Source organism: Enhydra lutris, unplaced genomic scaffold (assembly GCF_002288905.1).
Source record: "Enhydra lutris kenyoni isolate GAN:26980312 unplaced genomic scaffold, ASM228890v2 scaffoldscaffold20, whole genome shotgun sequence".
In the NCBI taxonomy this organism is placed as follows: Eukaryota; Metazoa; Chordata; class Mammalia; order Carnivora; family Mustelidae; genus Enhydra; species Enhydra lutris.
The window spans coordinates 3,301,167-3,323,109 of NW_019154104.1; the positions used below are offsets into that span (position 1 = coordinate 3,301,167).

General features: G+C 53.8%; 1 protein-coding gene across 1 annotated transcript in view; it reads right to left on the reverse strand.

Annotated features, from left to right (window-relative positions):
• Nucleotides 1-9,450: 9,450 nt before the first annotated feature.
• The window catches only part of LOC111148708 (Ras and Rab interactor 3), a 117,340-nt gene continuing 104,847 nt past the window's right edge, over nt 9,451-21,943 (reverse strand). The window contains exons 8-10 of the mRNA XM_022505502.1: nt 20,250-20,381; nt 13,225-13,388; nt 9,451-10,577 (exon numbers count right to left, since the gene is read on the reverse strand). Of these exons, the coding sequence (XP_022361210.1) occupies nt 10,263-10,577; nt 13,225-13,388; nt 20,250-20,381 (611 nt within the window). The 3' untranslated portion in view covers nt 9,451-10,262. The remainder of the gene's footprint in view (nt 10,578-13,224; nt 13,389-20,249; nt 20,382-21,943) is intronic.

The window sequence follows — 21,943 nt, forward strand, 5'->3', positions numbered from 1 at the left end:
GGAGGTTTTTGGGCTCATTTGTTTCCAGAAGCAGGAAGTTGACCCCGGGGTGCAGCAGGTTCTGCCGCTGGTAAAGGGTTCTGAGGAATTAGAAGCTGGAACCTCTTGAGTCTTCAGAGTGACTTTATCGAAGAGGGTTGGAAGCCCCAGATGGAATAGTATGTTTAGGAAATACTTTGATTTTTTATTGTTTTTATATCTTTATTTATCAGCAGTGGGCAAGACTTAAACAAAAGAAATACAGATTTATCACTGAACCTGAGCATTCATTTCAGGCCCCTGACTTGGCCCCGATGCTCCTGGCCACAGCTGCTGTTCCCCTCCCCCACCCTGCTGTCCCTGCCCCTCTGTGCTCCCGGACTCTTCAGCCTCCTGTGCCTTTGTGACCTGCTGGTCCTCTCTCCCCAGAGTGCTTTTCCCTCATGGGATAGATTCTCAGGGTGTATCTCAAGGGCCACTTCGCCCTTGAACCTTCTTCAACTTCTTCCTGTCCCCTCCCACCCTCCCACCCCCATGGAAAGTCCTCTCTCCCATCTGTCTGTGTTGTTTAGCATTGGGCACGGCTAGTGTTGGGACTGGCTTTCCCAGACGGGGGAGGGAGGGGGGGTGTCTCAGCTCCCAGGGCGCAGAGCTGCCTGGCTGTTTCCCTCGGCCCGGTGCCCCACGCAGGGAGGGACTCCCAAGGGGCTTGCTGAAGACGGGTCAGTAACACGAACTACATCCATGCAGTGGAATAGCCTAGAGAAATAAAAAGGAACGAGGCACCGATGCCCGTTAGGACACTGAGTCTGAGTCAAGTCACCAGTCACTGTTTACGGCTAATGTGCAGAATAAGCCGGTCTGTGGAGACGGGAGGGTAGCAGGCAGTGGGGAGAGCAGGCAACGGGGACGTAGTGATTGCTGATTGGTAGGCAGGTCTTTTGGGGTGATTGAAAGTGTTCTGAAACAGATTGTGGCAATGTTCACACAACTCTGAATATACAAAAGGCCACCAAACTGTACAGCTTACATGGAATTATGTGGTTTGCTCCTTAGATGTCAGTGATGCTGTTTTTAAAAGTAAGCCATAGCGCATGGAGATAGAGAGACACAGAGAAAGCAGGTGACCCCACCTGAGTGTTCACCCTCGTGACCCCGTCTTTATGTCATGAAACATGTCTTCTTTAGCAACAATCGATGCCTTTAAAGTTTGGAGTTAAGGATTGGAAGTTGAGACACTGGCCAGTAGGCTTAGGTCTGTGACAAATTCCAGGTGATACTTCGGTTTCCAGTGGGTCATTTTTCATCATGGATTATCCTTCCTCAGGGAGGTGGGCCTTGCGGCTAATCTCATGACTTCAGGGAAAAGAACTCTTACTGTCCTAAAGACTTGGGGGCGCTCTAGGGTTTTAGGTGACAAGTACAAGAAGCCTGCTGTGTCTTACCACTCATGTTCAATGATGGGCGAACCTGAGGGCTGGCTGATGATCAAAGAAAAGGAGGCCCTGAAAAGGAGAATTGTGAAAGAAAGCTTTTAGGAGGCCTCACGATACAGATGGTAGAAAGCTCTATTCCTCTGTTCTCACAAATTGTTAACCACCCTTGTGATCCTGCTTCTCTGGGTCCTCTCTGTAGAATGAAAGCAGACTTATCTATTTAATAAACACAGAAGCTTGAATGTTTGTGGTTCCAAAAGTTAAGAGTGGCGGTGTTTTGTTTCTCAAATAAATGATTTCTTAAGTCACAGTGCCATGGCTTTTCTTCTCCTCCCACGGTTCCAACAGGCCCCTGGCGGAAATGGGCTCTCTGTCCCTCCTGTTAAGTCCTTTTCTGTTCTGATTTCTAATCAGGTTGATCTTTCCATGTGTGTCACAACTGACCAGTGGTTTTTTCTTCCTGTAATTCTATCCAAATTGTACAGACGTGTCCTGGCACAAAGTCCCAACACAAAAATATTCAGGGCATAACGTGGCCATCCGTTCTCTTCCCCATAAATCTCAAATATTGATCTGATATTCATCAAGAACCCCCTTTCTCTACATTAACATACCTGTATGCAAATGATACTTTTTTCTTTTTTACCTTTTCATTATAAAAACATAGAAAACCAAACGTATTGCTTAATGAATTATAAGGGGAACATCCTTGTAGCTATCACTAAAATCAAGAACTAGAACTTTCCCAGCTGTACTGTATTAGTTCAAAGTTCTCCAGAAACAGAACCAGTAGCATGTGTATACATATAAATTTTATATATACATGTACACATACATATATTTGGAGAGGTTTATCTTAAAGAATTGATTCACATACTGTGGAGTACTTAGTTAAGTCCAAAAGTCTGCAGACTGGAGACCTGGGTGGGGAGAATCACAGTTCAAGTACAAAAGCTATCTGCTGGTAGAATTCCTTCTTGTTCAAGGAGGTCAAACTTAGCGCTACACAGGCCTTCAACTGATTGGATGGGGCCCACCCACATGGAGGATGATCTCTAGCACCCATTCCATGTTAATCCCATCCAAAGAACACCTTCACAACAACATCCACAGAGTAATACTCGACCGGTTATTGGCACTGTGGCTCCTTGCACGTCGACACTTAAAACTAACCACACCAGCCACTCAGAAACGCCTTCTGCTCCATCCCCATCACAGCCCTGCCCCTGCCCCCATACCCCCTCTCCCCGTGTTCTTTGTGTCCTTACACGTGTGCATCCCTGGACACTGTTTCACTCTTGCCCACTTAACAAAAACGGTAAACATGAAAAAATGCTCAGCATCACTCGGCATCAGGGAAATACAAGTCAAAACCACAATGAGTTACCACCTCACACTGGTCAGAATGGCTAAAATTAACTCGGGAAACAACAGGTGTTGGCAGGGATGCGGAGGAAGGGGAAACTTAAAACTGCTGGTGGGAAGGCAAGCTGGTGCAGCCACTCTGGAAAAGAGTACGGAGGTTCCTCACACAGTTAAAAATAGAGCTTCCCTATGCCCCAGCAATCCCACTACTGGGTATTTATCCCAAAGATACGAACAGTGATCCGAAGGGGCACCTGCACCCCGGTGTTTACAGCGGCCACGTCCACAATAGCCAAACTATGGGAAGAACCCAGATGTCCATCGGCAGATGAATGGATAAAGAACATGTGGTATATCTTTTTTTTTTAAAAGATTTTATTTGACAGCGAGAGGGGGAATACAAGCAGGGGGAGTGGGAGAGGGAGACGTAGGCTCCCCACTAAGCAGGGAGCCTGATGGGCTCAATCCCAGGACCCTGGGATCACGACCCGAGCTGAAGGCAGATGCCTCATGACTGAGCCCCCCAGGCGCCCCCAATGTGGTATATCTATACGCTGAAATAGGACGCAGCCATCAGAATAAATGAAATCTTGCCATTTGCAATGACATCGAGGGAACTAGACGGTATTACGCTAAGAGAAGTGTCAGAGAAAGAAAATACCATGATTTCACTCACATGTGGAACTTAACAAAACAGGTGAACATAGGGGAAGGGAGGGAAAAATAAAATGAGACGAAATCAGAGGGGGAAAAACCATAAGACACTTGACTAAGGGGGAACAAACAGGGCTGCTGGAGGGGAGGGGTGTGGGGATGGGGTGACCGGATGACCGGCATGAAGGAGGGCAACGTGAGGTGATGAGCATGGGGTTTTCTATGCAACTGATGAATCCCTCTACCTCTGAAACTAATATACCCCATGTTTTAAATTGAATTTAAATAATTTTTTTAAACAACGGTGTTGTCTTTTCAGCTCCTTTAACCTACAGGTTTCCTCCCCATCTCCTTTCTTTGCCGTTTCTGTTGAAGAGCAGGGCTGTTGGTCCGTGGAGTTTCTCAGTCTGGGCCTGGCTGACCGCACGCTGTGTTGCCGCCTGCACGTCCCTCTGCCCCTGGGGCTCTCACCGATCAGCAGCTGGGCCCAGAGGCTCCAGCAGATCCCCTGTTGGCAGGGCTGGAAGTGGGCTGTGCTCTCTGCTCAGGGGGCGCGTTGGCGGAGTTTCGCTCCTTTCTGATTGTAGTTGTTGAAGCTCGGTGCCTGTATCCGTGAATTCGAGGGACGACAAACAGGTGAAATTCTGGTTCTATCTGCTTGTTCTCGTTTATAAGCTGCAACTTCAGAAGGAGACCTTTCCCTTGCCTGCTATACCCCTGGCATAGCTCATGTGGGAACGGCAGGAAAAAGACTTCATCTGTCCTCTTATTTACCTAGTTTTCGAATTGGTCCCCTTTCCTGCTCAAAAGGTGACCCAGATAGCTTTCTAAAAATCATTTTTGGGGCGGCTGGGTGGCTCAGTGAGTTAAGTGTCTGACTTCGGCTCAGGTCACGATCCCGGGGTCCTGGGATTGAGCCCCGCATCGGGCTCTCTGCTCAGCAGGGAGTCTGCTTCTCCCTCTCCTTCTGCCCCTGCCCCTGCTTGTGCTCTCTCTGTCCAATAAGTAAATAAAATCTTAAAAACAAAATGAAGATTATTTTGAACTCATGGGTGTGGACATGTCTCATGGGCTTCATCCCATTGTGCTCTGCCGAGGCCGAGGCATTTCGGTCCCCCTCCAGCCCCCGCGCCCCTCCATCTCAGTGGATGGCACATCCCTCCGGTACCGTGCCCAAGACGAAAATCCAGAAGCCCACCTAGGACTCTTCACCCTCCTTCAACACCCTCCACCATATCCTGCCGCTTCTAGCCCCTCAATGCTTCTCAGGGTTCCCCTCCCTGCCCATCCCTCTACCCTCCCAATTCAGACGTCACCTCCTCTCCCCCGGGTCACTGCGCAGGCCTCAGCAGACCCCCTGCCTCCAGCCTGGTCTCCATTCAGTTCCATCCCACGTGAGTGGAGACTCTCCAGACTCCGTGAGCTGCCAACCAGGATCATTCCCGGCCCGGTCTCATCTCTCACTTCTCGTTTAGCCTAACTCTTCAAGCCACCTTGAAGTGACTGGTTACCCTGCATACAGAACACTTTGATTTGGTTTTTCTGAGACTTTTCACTTTCTTTAGCTTCCTTGTCAAGAACTGCCAGGGTCTAAGATCTGTACCCCACTAGCATGCCAGCAAGGTCACCCGCCACAGTGTCATGGGCACTTGCAGGAGATCTGAGACCCCAGGGACAGACACAACACCCTTGGGATGCATAAGCTTCACATTTGCTTGGGGGTGTCCTGGTCCATCAGGGGCCCGGAGGGGGAGGTGGCAGTGGACCCAGGCGGATGGATGCTGGGGTCTGGGGAAACTCAAGCCCAAGGAAATCTAGATCTTCTTAAAGAGGCTGCTAGCAAACCTGCCCAGCTTTTGCCCTGATGGGAGACACAGTCTTCTAAGGTGAGAGATATTATTTCATTATACCGGTCAGGAAGAAACAAATCTGCCCTCTTCCCAGGAGGGAAAAACTCTACCTTCTATGGCTATTTGGATATTCCTGCACAGACGGCTAGAACAAAAGGTTGTCCATGACTCTTCACCAGACATGAGACACACAAGGGCCCAAGGACCGGCTCCGGGCCGTTCTGTTCCCTTCTGCTCTTGGCTGACTCCTTATCCTTCCAGAATCCAGCTCAGGAACTCCAGGCATTCTCAGGCTCCAGGGTGCCCTCCTTGCTCCATCCACACGGTTACTGTCCGCTCCACCAAGCCCCCTGAACCCCTGCGCTTCTGCTGAAGTCGCGCCGGTCGCACTAAGCTAAAAATAGGCGCAGGGCTCAGCAAACCCCAGGTGGGACTTCACCTGCTCTCCCTCTAGAGCGAAGAATGCCTTCATATAGATTTGGGAAAGGTGTCCCTTCTTCTGGGTGGACACGATCCCATGCCAGGGAGCAGCCTTGAGGAGCGGAGCCCAGACTGGATTTCAGTCCACTTACCACCTTGGCCGTGCAACCTTGGCAGTGAACGACCTCCCTGCCCATACGTGCAAGCCCTGAATTTATTTACCTTTTCAAAAAGATTTGAGGCTCCCCTTCTCTGTCCCCACCCAAGAGCTTGTGTGGTTCCTGCAAACAGCCTGGAAAATCAGAGTAGAAACACGCGTTTTCAGAACGGGGACCGGGAGGCGGAGATGTTCTGTGACTTGCTAGGGTTTCCCCTTGGTCTGGAGCCCAGGTCTCCCGCCTGCTAGTGAGGTTCTCCCCCCCACCCCATTGCGGAGCAGGTTTCCTGACTTGGAAGCCAAACAGATGTCCGAGATCCCCTCTGGCTTCGGGCTGCATGGGCTGAAAGAGATGATTCCTGGAGAGCCTTCCTCGGAAAAGAATGTTCCCCCGGCAAGTTGCGTCACAGCTAGGGGAAAGGGGAAACCACTGCTGTGAGTTGGCTTTTTTTCTCCGCAGCCCTGCTCCATGTAGCCTTCCTGTGAAGGAAGGGCCTGCCTCCTGCCACAGCTGCTCTCCACTTCCCCCACCCTGGGGCAGCTGGGGCCCGGAGCCCAGCTAGCAGAGAGCAGACCCGGTGACCTCATCTGGCAGTGTGGGCAGCCTTCCCGACACACCCTTGGTCTGCCCAGCTGGATGCCTGCTTTGTCTGCAAGTGGGGTGAGCAGGGGTGTTTCTGCTGTCCCTAGACAGCTCCCCCCCACCCCTCTGCCTCTCTTCCCCCTCCTCCTCCCCGCCTTGTGCCCCCAGGAGAAATGTGCTCATAGCCAGGGCAAAGTGGGTCCACTCCATTAAGGTGTCATGAGGCCACAGCGGGCCAGGTATCTTCAGGGCTCGTGTGAGATTTTTTTCCTGATGGGCAGGACCTCGCACCCAGCTGTCACTGGTAGGCCACGGGGATGGGGGAGCAGAAGGACCAGGGCGTGACCCAGTCTCTCTGTGGAAAGCTGGTGGCTTCTCTCACGAGCCGCTGGCCCCGGCTCCAGCCTCAGGCCGAAGGCTAGTGAAAGCAGAGGGCAGAGGACACCAGACTGCCAAGCGGAGAGGGCACAGACCTCAGGGAGGAGACACAGATGAACCCCCGTCACATGTCCCAGCCTTTGTCCTCGTCACTCTTGGACACGCACATACATGCACAAATGCCTAGCTCTGGACTCCTGACCCCCTGCTCGGGGCCCGCAGAGAAGCCAGGCCAGTTCAGCCGCATCTTGGCCCTGTCTGCCGGGCCAGCCCTGTGATGCACGCTGTGGCCAGCTGCCGCCCGCAAGTTCAACACAGCTGGGGCTGAGTAGGCAAGACCTTGGTTTCCTACAAACAGGTCAGTGGGGATGCTGTGGGGGATGGGGAAAAAAAAAGCCTTAGATTGTGGGGTCGGTCAGACCTGAGTTCAAACCCCACTTTGGCCTCTAACTGGTGCATAACCTTGTTAAGTCTCCCAACTCTGTTATGAGCTGAATCGTGTGTCCCCTGAAGTTCCTATGTTGAAGCTCTAACCCCTGGTACCTCAGAATGTGACTGTGCCTGGAGACACGGGGCCTTTAAAGAGGGGATTAAGGCTAAATGAGGTCAGGAGGGTGGGGCCCTGATCTAGTAGGATGGGGTCCTTCTAAGCAGAGACATTGGGGATGCTTAGGCAGAGGGGAAAAAAGGCCATACTAGGACACAGTGAGAGGCAGCTGTGAGCCCACGAGAAACCAATCCTGCTGACACCCCCATCTCAGACTTCCAGATTCCAGAACTGCGAGGAAATAAATTTGCTCTTTAAGCCCCCTCCCCTTGTCTGTGGTATTTCTTGATGGCAGCCCCAGCGGGCTAACACACCCCCATTCTCTGAGCCCCGATGTCTTCATCCGTAAACACCTCCTTCACCGGACTTTCTGCCAATGAAATAAAATAAAGCAGGGGAATCCCTTACCAGTAGCAACATAGCAACAACCCCCCCACCCCCACGCCCTCCTCAGGCTCAGGGATTATGAAACCCTGTTTCCTTGTTTTGTGGCTCTGGGTCAGGGCCGCAGGCCTGTACTCATCCTGTCCCACCTTCCCAGGGGCAGAAACATCCAGACGAGGTGGGGTGGTGGGGGGAAGCAGGTAGCCCCACCCCTCCTGCCTTCTGGCCTCCGCTGGCTGCATCCCTGTGTTGGCCTGAGGATGGTAGGCCGGACACACACGCACACGCACACGGGCTGATCTTACAGTGGCCCCTCAGTTCAGCCCCCCGGCTGTTTCTGCCTGCTTCCTGGGAGCTGGACATGGAACCCCAGGGCTGGCCCGGGGCCCGATCCATCATCTGGATCCCAAACCTGCCCTAATCTGGGGGCTCCACTGGGACAAAAGGCCCCCTCTGACTTCCCCCATCCATCTCTGGACTCGTGGGAGGCAGTAGGCACTGCCCTTATAGCTGGGGGTACCAGACTGCAGAGCAAGCTCAGCGCAGGGCTGTGGGGAGCCCTGGAAGCCCGGGAAGGGGACAGTGTGGCATCGCTGGGAGGGGGGTGGTGGAGCGAAGGGCAACCTGGGGTCATGGCTGGCTACCCTCAGTTTCTGGGTATTTGCCCACCTACCCCGAGCCCCAGCCTCAGAAGTCCTTCCAGCTGGCTGCACCCTGAAGCCGGCCCTCCCACTCACACAGGGCTGGCCCGGAGCCAGAGTCCAACAACTGTTTGTTGACTGGCTGAGGGAGCGGGTTGACGCCCAGGGGTTTCATTCCCAGAAGTCCAGCCACCCCGCCCTGGGCGCCCTGCTCCTCGCCATTCACTGGGGCTCCACCTGAACCTGTTTTGTTCTCTGCTGTTTCCCAGGGCCTGTAAGAGTGCTGACATTTAACAGGCACTCGACACATACACGTGTTTAATCAATGCTGAGAACACAGACGTTAACGGTCCGAATCTGGAGGACAAGGCAGAAGCATCAACCGACAACTGCAATTTGATGAGAGGTCTCTTGTGAGATGAGCTCAGGGGTCTGTGGGAATGTGTCCAAGGACTGTCAGGCCAACCTAGGAAGTCAGAGAAGGCTTCCTGGAGGAATGGGCTCTGAAGGATGAATAGGAGTCCGACTGCGCAATGACTACAGGGAATGGTATTCCTGGGATAAGCAGCAGAAGCAGGAAGGTGTGAGAGCATTCTTGAAAGGACACAGAGGTGGGGATGATGGGAACCAAGGGTGGTGCAGACAGGCCGAGGGGCAGACAGGGGCCAGGGCTATGAGTAGAGGAGCTGAAAGTACACAGCAGATTCTGTCAAGACCAGGCCCTCAGGGACGCCTGGGTGGCTCAGTTGGTTAAGCGGCTGCCTTCGGCTCCGGTCACGATCCCAGGGTCCTGGGATGGAGTCCCACATCGGGCTCCTTGCTTGGCAGGGAGCCTGCTTCTCTGCCTGCTTGTGTGTACTCTTTCTCTCTCTCTCTCTCTGGCAAATAAATAAAATCTTAAAAAAAAAAAAAAAAAGACAGGGCCCTCAGCAGAAGCGGGGAGGAGGCCTTCTGAGCCCCACCTTGGAAGGGAGTTAGGCATTCATGGGGGCTTCTGGCTAGATGAGCAGAGATCTAACCTCTTGAGGAAAAGAGAGGACATTTTTTAAAGGGCTTTTATTAAATTCTCCCCACACAGCCTCCCTCGCCCCACCGCCGCAGCCCTGGGGTGTGTGTCCACCGAGAGAGGGCCCCATCAGTGTTCCCTGGTGGCTGAAGCTGGGCTTGTCCCTGCAGGTGCCAAGCTGGCTTCGCTGGGTGGTCCTGGAGCGGGAGGGGCTCAGAAACTGTGGAGGGAGGGAGGGTGGGCGACTATGGGCACTGGCAGCTCAGGACAGTCTCCAGCGTCTAGACGGGAGGCTTGTCTCAACACACACCCTGAGAGATGCTCCTGAGATGCTGGGAGGGTCCAAACCAGCCCAGCTCCACCCCAGGGGGCACGGTGGGCAGCTGCGGCCAGGCCGCCCCTCCGAAGGACAGTCTTGGGGAAAGTATGTCCTCCCAGGGAAACACGGAGTGGGGGGCACGGGGGAACAACAGAAGGGACAGGGTCAGGAGCGGCTCTGTTTGCTGCGGCTGGTGGGAGAGTCCCTCCCCTCTCTGAGCCTCATTTCCCTGTCTAAGGAAGAACTTGGCCTCTCCGTGCTCCGTCTCTTCTTCATGAAACACTCGGCCTTCATGCTGCATAGGCTCTTCTCGATTCTTCAGCCGTGTTGGTCTCGGCGCACTCAGTATGCTTCAAGCAAGCGTGACACCGGGGCATCCCACATCCCATCCCCCTTGGGAGTGTGTGTTCAGATGGAGGCGCCCCCCACCCTCAGGCGAGCGCTGGCGGGGTGGGGTGGGGGACAAGCCAGAGCCCGGTCCGCCCACTTTCCCGCCGGCCAGTCTTTACACGCTGCCCCCCAGGGGCCGGGGGACACCCGGCCTCACAGGAAGTTGGGCTCCCGCACCACGAGGCAGGGCGGGCCGCCGCCGCCGCCGTCGAGGGGCCGGTACACGAAGTGGAAGTCGCGCTTGGGCTCGCTCCGCAGCAGGTAGCCCTTGATGCGGTGCGGCAGCGCCTCGTCCGCCAGCTGGAAGCAGCGCCCGTCCACCAGCACGAAGAGCCGGTGGTCCTGCGGCTGCAGCACCTCGAACTTCTCGGCGCACTGCGCGCACAGCGCCTCGGCCAGCGTGTCGGCCCGCGATGCCAGCGTCCGCGACTGTCGATCGGGCTCCAGGTACGACACGCAGATGAAATCCTGCGGGGCGGGGCGGAGGGGGCTGGCGTCACCCGCGGGGCCCAGGGGCCCCAGGGGTGCGTCTCTCCCGCACCCCGACCCTGGGGAGCTGGCACAGGGCGCTGGAGCCGAGTGGCCTTGGACAAGTCCATTGCCCTCTCTGGGCCCTGGCTCTTCTCTATGCACAGAGGAGGACTGCAAGAGCGGTCGTGGGGTTGGCAGTCGGGGACCCTGAGGCTGACCCCGCTGTGTGACCCACGGCCCAGGTCCTTCTGTCTCTGAACCTCGCCTCTAGACGGGCGGACCTGGCCAGGTGAGTCTGCAGGGGTGCGTCTCAGCAATGAGGACTGAGACCGCCCCCTGGTGGCCAGCCGGCGGCCTCGCCGTCATTATTCATCCGTCACCCACTTCCTCAACAATTCCTCCCCACGTTCCCCAACCCCGCTCCCGACCCCAGGCCCAGGGCTGAGGCATTGAGGCTGCATAAGTAAAATCGAATGTGCAGACCCCAGGCCCAGCAGCCCACGGTGCTAAGGCTGACGGAACCAGTTTGGCCCCCGAGGCTGGAGAAGCTTGGGGATGGCAGTGGGGGCTCCAAGGAGGAGGGGCGAAAGGCTTAGAAAAGGGGAAGGGGTGCTGGGCCTGAAGGAGGGTTTAGGGTGGATGGAGAGGGGAACCGCAGGAGCTAGGCGGGCAGGGGTGAGGAGATGCCTGCCGGGTTGGGTCTGGGAACGCACGCGCAAACCTGAACAGCATCTCCACCTTCCTCCACCAGCCCCAGAGGGAGGGCCATATGGCGGAAGGTGGGGCCATCGAGTTCTTGCCTGGCTTTAATCTGCTCCCCCTGTGTGACCCTGACCTCCCTGGGCCTCCACTTCCTCAACTGTAAACTGGGATAATACCAGTCCTTACACCTTGGCCGTGAGGAAGCAGACAGAGTAACGCAGTGCCTTTGGAGTCCTGGTCGCAACTTGAAGGCAGGTAGGAGGCCGTGTGCGCGGGGCTGCCCCCTTGTGGAAGGCTGGTAACAGCACAGCTGTCTGGGGCCATGTTGAGGATGATGATGGCCACAGTCACCACTTCAGAGTGATTATAATTATAGCTACAGAGTGGTGTCCTCCCCAGACCCCAGAGATCGCACTGAGGGGGTTCCTCATCCCCCATCCCAGGCTCTCTCCTAAGTTTGACCTCCTCCGTGACGGGCACTGATGCTCTGCCTGGCTTAGCACTGGGAACGTACAAAGTAGAAGCAAGAAGTAAGGAGTCCGGTGGTCAGGCTTGGATCAAGAGTGCTCATTTGTCACAGTGGAGAGACGTGCGTCCCAGGAGGGGATCGGGAGTGGTGGTGGGCTGGAGGCCGCTCCTAACCAGCCTGAGAAAGCCAATCGGGTCTATCTCTTCCTAATCTCAAATTCAGTGATGCCACGTTGGTAGCTTGAAATTGGCCGGGGTAGGAGTATTTCCACCACGGAAATTGACAGGGGATCAGAGCTGCTTTTTTTCTCCTCAGACACCCAGTTACTAACATTATCAAGACACCACTGATTAGAGGAGGGGAGACCTCATCTCGGTAGCCTAGAACATGTATCGGGGAGGCAGAGCTCATCTGGTCCCCAGTCCACCTGTGCTGATGGTAAAACTGAGTTCCAGAGAGGGGCAGAGATGGCTCAGGGTCACACAGCAAGTTAGTACAGAGGTAGGTGCAGAACTTCAGCTGTTTGCCTCCCAGACCTGGGTTCTGCCTGTTATAGAGAGGCCATCCTGAAAGCCACGGGTGGGGTTCAGGTCCAGTGTGTTCTGGGTGCCAAGGGAGTGAGACTGCAGAGCTATTTACAGCTATGGCTTGCTGCCTGGCTCGATGTTTTAACTCTGTCCATTCTGCACACAGCCCAATCCCATTCTGTCCCAGGCCCTGGGTGTGACACGTGAGCCATGGGCCCTCCCTTCCAGAGCAACAGCTTCAACTTAGACAGTCGCAATACAGTGTGATACGTGCTATCTGCGGGGGGAAGCAGCCACAAGAAGCACAGAGGAGGGCATCTAACCTGGGCCGCAGGAGGGGAGGACAGGTGGGGAGGTGGTTCCAAGCCAGTGGAGGAAGGGAAACTGATGAGTGTTGGCAGAGGCTGAGCACCAGGGACTTGAGTTCAGCTCATTCAGGGAACGGGGGATTGGGTGACTGAATACCGTGTAGGGGTGTGGGGGAAGATGACAGTGTAGGCGGCAAAAGTCCTGGCCATGCACGGCTTGAATACTGAGTGTGTCTAGGGAGAGCTGGGGAGAACGGTGGCTGGATTAGAGAGACAGGCTAAGGGCAGGGGACGCGGGCAGGGGACCCTGGCAGCTGCTGCATTTGTCCAGGGACAAAAGAGGAAAGGCTGCAGGTCCGCTCATGGGCTCCCCAACGGGGAACTGGCAAGACTAGGTCCATATCTCCGGGCATAGCGGGCACTAAGGAGTGTGGATAAAATTCTCATTCCCTCTCCATCCCCCCTTCAGGTATTGTCTGCTCAACTCAAACACCGATGGTGCTGTGATACTCTTCTAAAATCTGCCCCCGCATCCAGACGGTGTCAGGCTCGCTGAGCTGGGGGGCCATGGGACTGGTGTCTGCCACACTGCCCGCCGGCCCCTGCCCCCCTGCCAGCCCACGTGTCCCACGCATCACCTGCACGGAGGAGCGTGAGGCTCGGGCCTTGTTGAGCGTGCGCCGGCGCTCCCAGCGGTGGATGGAGTCTTGCACCTCCAAGCTCAGCTGCCGGGTCACCGTGATCTTGTCGTAGTTCTTGATGTGCTCCAGGGCCCCGTAAGTGGTGGTCAGGTAGTAGGACCCTGCGGAGACAGGGCGGGGAAGCTGAGCGGGGACCACCTGGCTAGCCTCTCCAGGCTCCATCCACCACCTATGTCTTCCTCCAAGCTCCACCCACCACCGCTGCCTGGGGCACACCTACTCCTAGGTCACCTGCGCCCCTGAGTGCACAAGCTTCCTGAGGTCCAGCACCGCCCCCCGCAAAGATGGTCTTTGGCTCCCCTTCAGGGTGGAACTTATTTTTTAAATGAGTTTTGAAATGTTTAAGAAAATTTTTTTTTTCAGATTTTATTTATTTATTTGACAGACAGAGATCACAAGTAGGCAGAGAAGCAGGCAGAGAGAGAGGAGGAAGCAGGCTCCCTGCTGAGCAGAGGGTCCGAAGCAGGGCTCAATCCCTGGGATCATGACCTGAGCCAAAGGCAGAGGCTTTAACCCACTGAGCCACCCAGGCACCCCTGGAATGTTTTAAAGTTTAAAGGACACACGACAAACTGATAATCGTGGATGTCCTTTGGGTCGGGGAAAGGGGTGGCTGGGAGACTTCTCACCATGATATACGCGTGTGTATGTCTGGGTGTGTGTGTCTAGATAGACACACACATATATATGTCCTTGTCTAAAAAATACTTTTCAAGAGATGTAGAAAAATTTTAGTTATGGTTAGACTTTTACACACCATTTTTAAAGATTTAAGGGAAGTAAAAAATTCAAATTCTTCATTTCTCTGTTCCTTTTCACTTCTTAATTCACAAGTGTTTCCAAAGGTAATTTAAGCGTTGTGATACTTCAGTCAGCAAAATTTACATGAGGTTTTAAGATAAAAGACAATCATTTGCATAGATGCTTAGAAGTTCACTCTTTTTAGCTTGCTAGGGATTTGAGTTAAAAGGTTTGCAAACCACTGACCTCACTGAGCCCTGTCACTTTGGAGAGATGGCTTGGTCAAGGTCATGTGGCTCTTCATGGGCCTCCTTCCCACTTCCCAGGGCTCCCTCCCAAGCCCTTTAGGGGCTGGGACAAGAATTTCTCCTCTTGGTTTTTTATTTAGTTGTTTATTTGCAAGAGAGTGGCGGGTGGGGGGAGGGACAGAGTGGGAAGGAGAGGGATAAGTAGACTCCGCATTGAGCATAGAGCTCAAGGAGGAGTTTGATCTTACAACCCTGAGATTGTGACCTGAGCTGAAATCAAGAGTTGGACGCTTAACCGACTGAGCCCCCCAGGCACCCCCAGGACATGGATTTCTGACATGAGGCTGATTCCCGTAGTGACTAAAGCAAATCCCATCTTCTCTTTTTTTTCTGAATAATTGAACTCAACTTTTGGGAGGGAAGGAACAATTAACTAAAAATGCTCACTTCCCAGACTCTCTTGCAGCTCAGAGTAGAGAGCAGGGGACCCCATTCTGGTTACTTAGACGTAAGTGGAAATCCTTGGTGGTGGGAGGACCTTCGAGAAAAGTCTTTTCAAAGGATTGCTATGGTCTTGGGTTTTGCCTGTCCTCCTTCCTCCTGCCTGGAACACAGAGGTGAGCCCGGGGCACAGTGCTGTCTGCAGATCGGAGGTGACAGGCACAAAGACAAAGGCTCACATCCTACAGAACAACGGAAAGAGGCGCGTCCCGGATTTCCTGATGATGGGACTAAAACCTGCCATCATCATCAGTTGCTTCTCCTATGATTTCTTTTCTTTCTAAAAAATTTATTTATTTATTTATTAGAGTGAGAGTGAGGAAGATCACATAGGGAGAGGGAGAAGCAGACTTCCTGCTGAGTTGGGAGCCCGATGTGGGACTCCATCCCAGGACCCCGAGATCATGACCTGAGCTGAAGGTAGACGCCTAACTGCCTGAGCCACCCAGGTGCCCCCCTCCCCAACTTTCATTATTTATTTAAGATTTTATTTATTTATTTGACAGACAGAGATCACAAGTAGACAGAGATGCAGGCGGGGTGGGGGAGCAGGCCCCCTGCTGAGCAGAGAGCCCGATGCGGGGCTCAATCCCAGGACCCCAAGACCACGACCTGAGCCGAAGGCACAGGCCTAACCCACTGAGCCACTCAGGCGCCCCCTCCCCGACTTTTAAGCCATTATTAGTTACATCGTGAGTTATCCGCAGCCCCAAGCATTCCTGTTACATTGGATGACTACAAATTCTACACCAATATGGGAAAAAAGTTCACAGCCTGGCTGGGGAAGGTGTGATGCTCATGTCAAAGCCAACCTAGAACCTGGGTTAGTATCCCTTATCGGAGAAGAGCCAGCCGCAAAACCACTCATGTGTCTCCCTTTCCAGTCTAGCTTAAAGCCAACTATGCCCAAACCCTTCCCTGGGGCCGCCAGACCTGGCTGTTCCCAGCATCCCTCTCTAGCTGGCGTGCCTCCCAGGCCCTGGGATCTCTGGGGAGTTACTGTCCTCTCTTTGCCCGTTTCCTCATTTACTTTTCCCAGGATGCTGTGAAAAGTAAGTGAGATGAATACTGTCAAGTGCACGGCTTTAAGGTGTCAATAACGCAGGTGGTTAGGGGACCTAAGGCAGAAAGATGCGGGGGGGGGGGGGGGGGGGGGGGGGGGGGGGGGGGGGGGTCCCGGTGGGGGGGGGGGGGGGGGGGGGGGGGGGGGCGGGGCGCGGCAGGGTGGGAATCTCACCCTCTTGTGGCCAGCTTCCCTTTGACTTGGGGCCATGCCATGCAGTACCCATCAGGACCACTAGGTGCCCCCCCCAACCATAAGTTTGGGAGCTGGTTGTTCCCTTCTGGGAGTGTTGTCCTTTGATGGAGAAAACTCAGGACCCCTATTAAGATATTTGTAAAGCATGGCCAGCCGTCAGCCAGAGTGCAGAGGGGACATGGGCAAAGATGTCCAGGAGGGTGCTTCTAGGAGAGGTCTGGATTTTGAGCAGGCTCCAGCCAGGTGCCCAGAGCTACCTGGGTCTCCCATTTGACCTTGAGTGCCCAGAGCAGTGGGAGCTGCAGAGAGAGGCTAGACGGGAGCCTGGGTCCCATCTGCCCAACATTCAGACCCCCTCTACTTGTTATAGGAAGTCCCTGATCTCCCATGCCTGATAAGCCTGCTGCAAAGAAATTGGGACCCAATCACTGGTCTTTTACCAAATTAGCAGCACCTGGAATGAGCTGAAAGAACACGGGTCTCAGAGGGCACAGAATCAGACTGGCAAGCCTTTCATTGAATGGAGAATGCTGGGGTGCCCAGAGTTTGAAAACCCCAAATCTACCCCAGCATGTGCACTTTCCCATGCCAGAGAAGTGACATGTCCAAGGTCTTCAGCCAATCAGAGGCAAAACTGGGATGGAAATCCAGCCTGCAAAACTCTCTTTTTATCCACCTGTGTTCTCCTCTTACAGGGAAGTAAGGGCTGGCCTTTGCCCCAGGCATCTCTGATCTCCTCAGAGCACCAATGGCAAGCACTCTGCTTCCCCTTCCCCTCTAGGTAGCCTCTTCTTCTTACTGGAGCCTCAGGGGCTTTGGGGATGGAGCACCTGTGTGCCACCAGCCAGCTAGGACAGAAGGCAAAGCTGGGGACACTCAGGAACACTGCCCTCCAGCCCTGGCTGGTCTCTGTCCCTCTGCCCTTAGGCCAGATACTTCTAGAGGAGGCCTGCCAGCTGTCAGACTTGACGGGTTGAAGCCCCTGCCCCAGCTGGAGACCCCCACACCATCTCACTACCAGCAGGCCAACACCTGTAAGCCAGGGCCTGTCCTGGGTGCTGTGACTTCCCACTTTGGCTCTCAAGGCAGGAACAGAGAGAGGGCAGGGAGGCCTCCTGGTTTGTGCAGCATGACATAAAGTGTGTCCTGGGGCCCTCAGCTGCCGTGGGCAGGGTCTATCGCCACTTGGGGGCGGTATAGGGCTGCTGGGAGGAGCCACAGGAAGTGCCTTGGGTTAAAGCAACTGCCTTCGGCTCAGGTCATGACCCCAGAGTCCTGGGATGGAGCCCTGCATGGGGCTCTCTGCTCAGTGGGGAGCCTGCTTCCTCCTTTCTCTCTCTGCCTGGCCTCTCGGCCTACTTGTGATTTCTGTCTGTCAAATAAATACATAAAATCTTAAAAAAAAAAAAAAAAAAAAAAAGAGATGCAGCCCGCCTGCATCTTTACTCCTGGTAAACACCTCCTGGAGTCCTTAGAAATCTTCCCATGGGGCCAGAGACTGACTCCTTCAGTTTGAAAGAGGCTGTAGTGTATTCAGGCAGACTTGGGTCAGAAGCTGTGAGCTAAGACTTTTCCTTGTTTACTTGAACTTGGCTTGTCTCAAAAATGCTCAACATAGCCCAGCTAGACCAGCACTCCTGCCTTAAGGACCTTGGCTTTCTCACCCAAACCCTGTGTGGGCTTCAGGAACAGAAGATCCCGAGAGGCCACGGCAGGATGGTGGTGGGGAGTCCAAGTCCATAAGGAAAGGGTCGTTGGGCCAAGGATGTCCCTGCCCTATCCCTGCTCAGCACTGTAGTTGGCCTGCAGCCCCATCTGGCCACAAGGACTCAGGCTGAGGATGGAGTAGGAGTCACTGTGGCCAGGGCGTGGTTGACCACCGCTGGAGAACGATCCAGCTTGGAGCATGGCAGAGCGCCATAGTCTCACGCCATCCCTCAAAGGACTTTTGGGGACATTGTCTCTGAGAACCTACAACAATCTATGGGGCTTGGGACCAGTCCTTTAACAGGATTTGTTAGCAGTTTCTTCCCAGGGAGACCAGCAGCAGTGCCCACTGTGGAAAATTTGAAAATCGGGAAATAAAAAGAAGGCACTCTGTGCTCTCTGCTCTGGGCCTTCCGTGGTCGTCTGAGTCATATCCTGCCCCACTGCGCTATCCCACTAACCTACTTCATTTCTTCTCCATATCCATCAGATGCATCAGATGAGAAATGTTTTCTTTGGTTTATTTGTTTAATTTAAATATTTGAAGTCTGACATCCTCCCTCCGCCAACTGGAATAAAATTTCACAAGATCTGTTGTCACCTGGTGTAAATTAGAAGCTCAGTCAGTATCTGTTGAATGAATGAGTATATGGCCTTTTCCCAGGTAACTGCTGAGTCTAAGTGCTTTTCTTATTGATTTATAAGAGCCTTTTACATATTAAGGCTATTAATTTTTGGTGTGCTAGTTTGTAGAACACTTTCCCCTAGTTTACTGTTAGTATCTTATTCTATTATGGTAATTTTTGACATGTAGAAGTTTTACCCTTTAGAGGTTCTATGTAATTAGGTAGCCAGAAGATAGCAGCTAATTTTCCCGCTGAGAGCTCTGGACGGACTGCTATACTACTCAAGGGCTAGTCCTAAGAACCGGGGTACTCCGGGTTTGGGGCAGGAAGCCAATTCTGCTCACAGCCCCCTGACCCTCCTTACCTCCCGTTCCCTTCTATTTGTTCCCCTTAGTGAGAGACACATCAGTGTTGTCTGGAGGGCTCTGCCCACCCCTTCAGCCTTGTGGTGCTTTCCTGTGCATGCTCAGGACCAGATAAATCAAGGAGGAAGTCTCATGAAGGCCTGAGGTAGAGGCTCCAAAGTGTGGGGTTCAGAATGAAGCATTCATTCATTCTCACGAGACTATGAGCCTTGACTGCCCTGTCTTGCACCGTAGCCCAAGAGCCTGGCACACAGTAGGGACTCACTGAGTAGGTGCTGAATGGATGGATGAATGGGTGGGTGGACAGATATATGGGTGAGTAGCTATGTGGGTGCGTGGATGGATGGATGGATGGATGGAGAGATAGATGGGTGGTGGGTGATGGGTGGGTAGGGGATCGATGGATGGATACCCTGGGCAACAGATCATCCCTGCTGAAAGAAGCCTGGTTTCCGCTGAAATCCTACATTCTCTGGAAGACAAGTTGTTCCAGCTGCAGACAATTTTTAACTAACGAGGAGAAATACATAGTTCCAGAGGTCCTAGAGCCCTCTTCCAAGTTCCACGTGACAGCCAGTTTCAAGGCTTTCCACGCTCCCCTGAGTTTCCAAGAACTCACAGAACCACACTCTTCACGCTATCACCCTAAAAGTGCAAACAAGATGCAAAGAAGACCAGCTTATCTCAAGAACCACAAGGCCCAAAGGGGACACTCAGGCCCTGAGATTTTCACTTTGCCTTTTGGGGCGGACATCTCACAGGACATCTCGGGGCTTCCTCAGAGCTGAGGTCTGGGTGGGCCGTACCTCAGGGATTCCCGGTGGAGGAGTGGCCAAGGCTAAGTGGGTGGGGGGAAGTGGTGGGAAGGGTGAAAGGGGAAGGGAAACTGAGCGTGGGGTGGGGCAAACCACTCTGCCATCATCCGACTGGGGAGTGTAGGGCTCCTTGTCCATAGCATTAAGCTTCTCTCACGGACAGGGAGGCCTGGCCAGGGCTGAATGAGCAAGGGGCCGACAGCTCCCAGGGCCACCCCGTCTAAGAACTGATCATTATTTCCTGCTCAGACTCCTTTCCATGGGTCTACCCACTGCTTCAGGCTTACCTTTTGTGCTTGTTCCCTTTCCCTCTGTGAAGAATGCCTTTCCCACTTTAACTGTCTGGCTCCTATCCACCCTTCAATGCTCAGCTCAGGTATCACCTCCTCCTGGAAACCTTCCCTGACTGCACAGCCTGGGCAATGGGCTCCCATACGCTCTGGGCTTCCCATCATTCCAACATTTGTCAAGAAGTGGTGACAGATCTCTTGACAGGCCCAGCTCCTCTGCTTGTCTGTGACCCCCCAAGAACAGCACCTACATGAGGCCCGTGTCTTGTCCCCAGGGCTCTGTGGAATCTGGCATCCGGGAAGGGCTTATTCGGCCGTGTAGGGCACCCTGGGCTTGGCTGAGGCCGGTGGTATGCGTCAGGATCGGTGGCCAGCCGGTGGCCCAGGGCCCGGCTAGGGCTGGCAACTCACCCTCCCCCAGCTGCAGGGCGGGGTCCATGAGCTCCATCATGTACTCCACGTTGAGGAGCATCTCCGTGAGGTTGCTGCGGGCCAGCACGTACATGAGCACGGGCAAGAAGTCGTCTGCCCCGTAGGGCTTCCCTGGGAGGAGAAAGGACGCAGAAGGTGGTGAGCATGAGGGTCTCAGTGTGAGCTGTTCCCCGGCCAGAGGAAGAGCACTGGTTTACTGGGACAGTGATGGTCACCCCTGGAAGAGGAACCTTGCTGCTTTCTCAGGACTCAGGACAGGGGTGACCTGCGATCAGCCCTCTCAGGAAGATCCGAGACACAGTCCAGGTTTAGGAAGAAGGAACCGAGAGAGACACCCTCCCCTGGAGTGGGCAGGAGCCAGCCCCTCCCTCTTGCCCAGCTCTTTCCCCTCAACGCCCCTTGCTGCTTTATTTTTTCATTTTTAAAGATTTTTTTTAAAGATTTTATTTATTTATTTGACAGAGATCACAAGTAGGCAGAGAGGCAGGCAGAGAGAGAGGAGGAAGCAGGCTCCCCACTGAGCAGAGAGCCCGATGTGGGGCTGGATCCCAGGACCCTGAGATCATGGCCTGAGCCGAAGGCAGAGGATTTAACCCACTGAGCCACCCAGGCGTCCCAAAGATTTTATTTTTAAGTAATCTCAACACCCAACGTGAGGCTCGAACTCACCACCCTGAGATCAAGCATCACACGCTCCAGCAACAGAGCCAGCCAGGCGTCCCTTCCTCTCCTTGCTGCTTATTCAACAGTCAAGTTCATATCACACTTATTCACGGAGCCACCCAGAAACAGCTGTCTCTCTAGTAATGATGTATTCTGGGAGGTTTCCTTGTCCCTTTTCAGCACACATCTCCCCTTCCAACTGCTAAACAGAAAGCCCTCCCTTCACCAGTACTATGTGGTTGGACATTCTACCATTCAGCCTTCACTCCACTGGGGTCAGCAGGGCCCTTTCCAGAGGGGGTTCTTTTAAAATGTAAATACCTCTGAAAGGAATAACCAACACAGGATACCTGGGTGGCTCAGTCAGTTAAGAATCTGCCTTGGCTCAGTCAGTTAAGCATCTGCCTTCTGCTCAGGTCACGATCCTGGGGTCCTGAGATGGAGCCCTGTGTTGGGCTCAGTGGGGAGCCTGCTTCTCCGTTTCCCCACCCCCTGCTCGTGCTCTCTCTCTCTTTTTCTCTCAAATAAATGAATAAAATCTTAAAGAAAAAAAAAAGGAAAAGGAATAACCCATCACTTCTGCTTTTGTGGAAAACGGTCATGGCTCAGAGCATCTGACGGTAACAGATGCCTTGGAGAAGAGAGGAGGGCGAGACGGTAGGCCTGAGGGACGCCTTCCCAGCGTGGTTCTGGGCTGGCTCTGGAGACTAACCGTTTGGCAATGCCAAGTCAGAGGCTGGCCACGGAGGGGAAGAATTCCTACAAGGACAGAAGCCACTGGAGTCCCTCAGTGGGCATCTTGGCATACCTCTGAGTGCACTGGGGAGAAGGAAAGCTTGGCTGAGCAGCTTTGCACAGTGGGGAATGGCCATACGGAGCCCCCAGACTCAGCTGGAGGTGACAGGAGAACTCTAGAAAGATCCATACCATGACTGCTGCCCTTCCTGTCTTGGGTGAGATTAATAATCGGTCCAAATACATGTCAAGCAATTAAAGTTCTTTCAAAGATG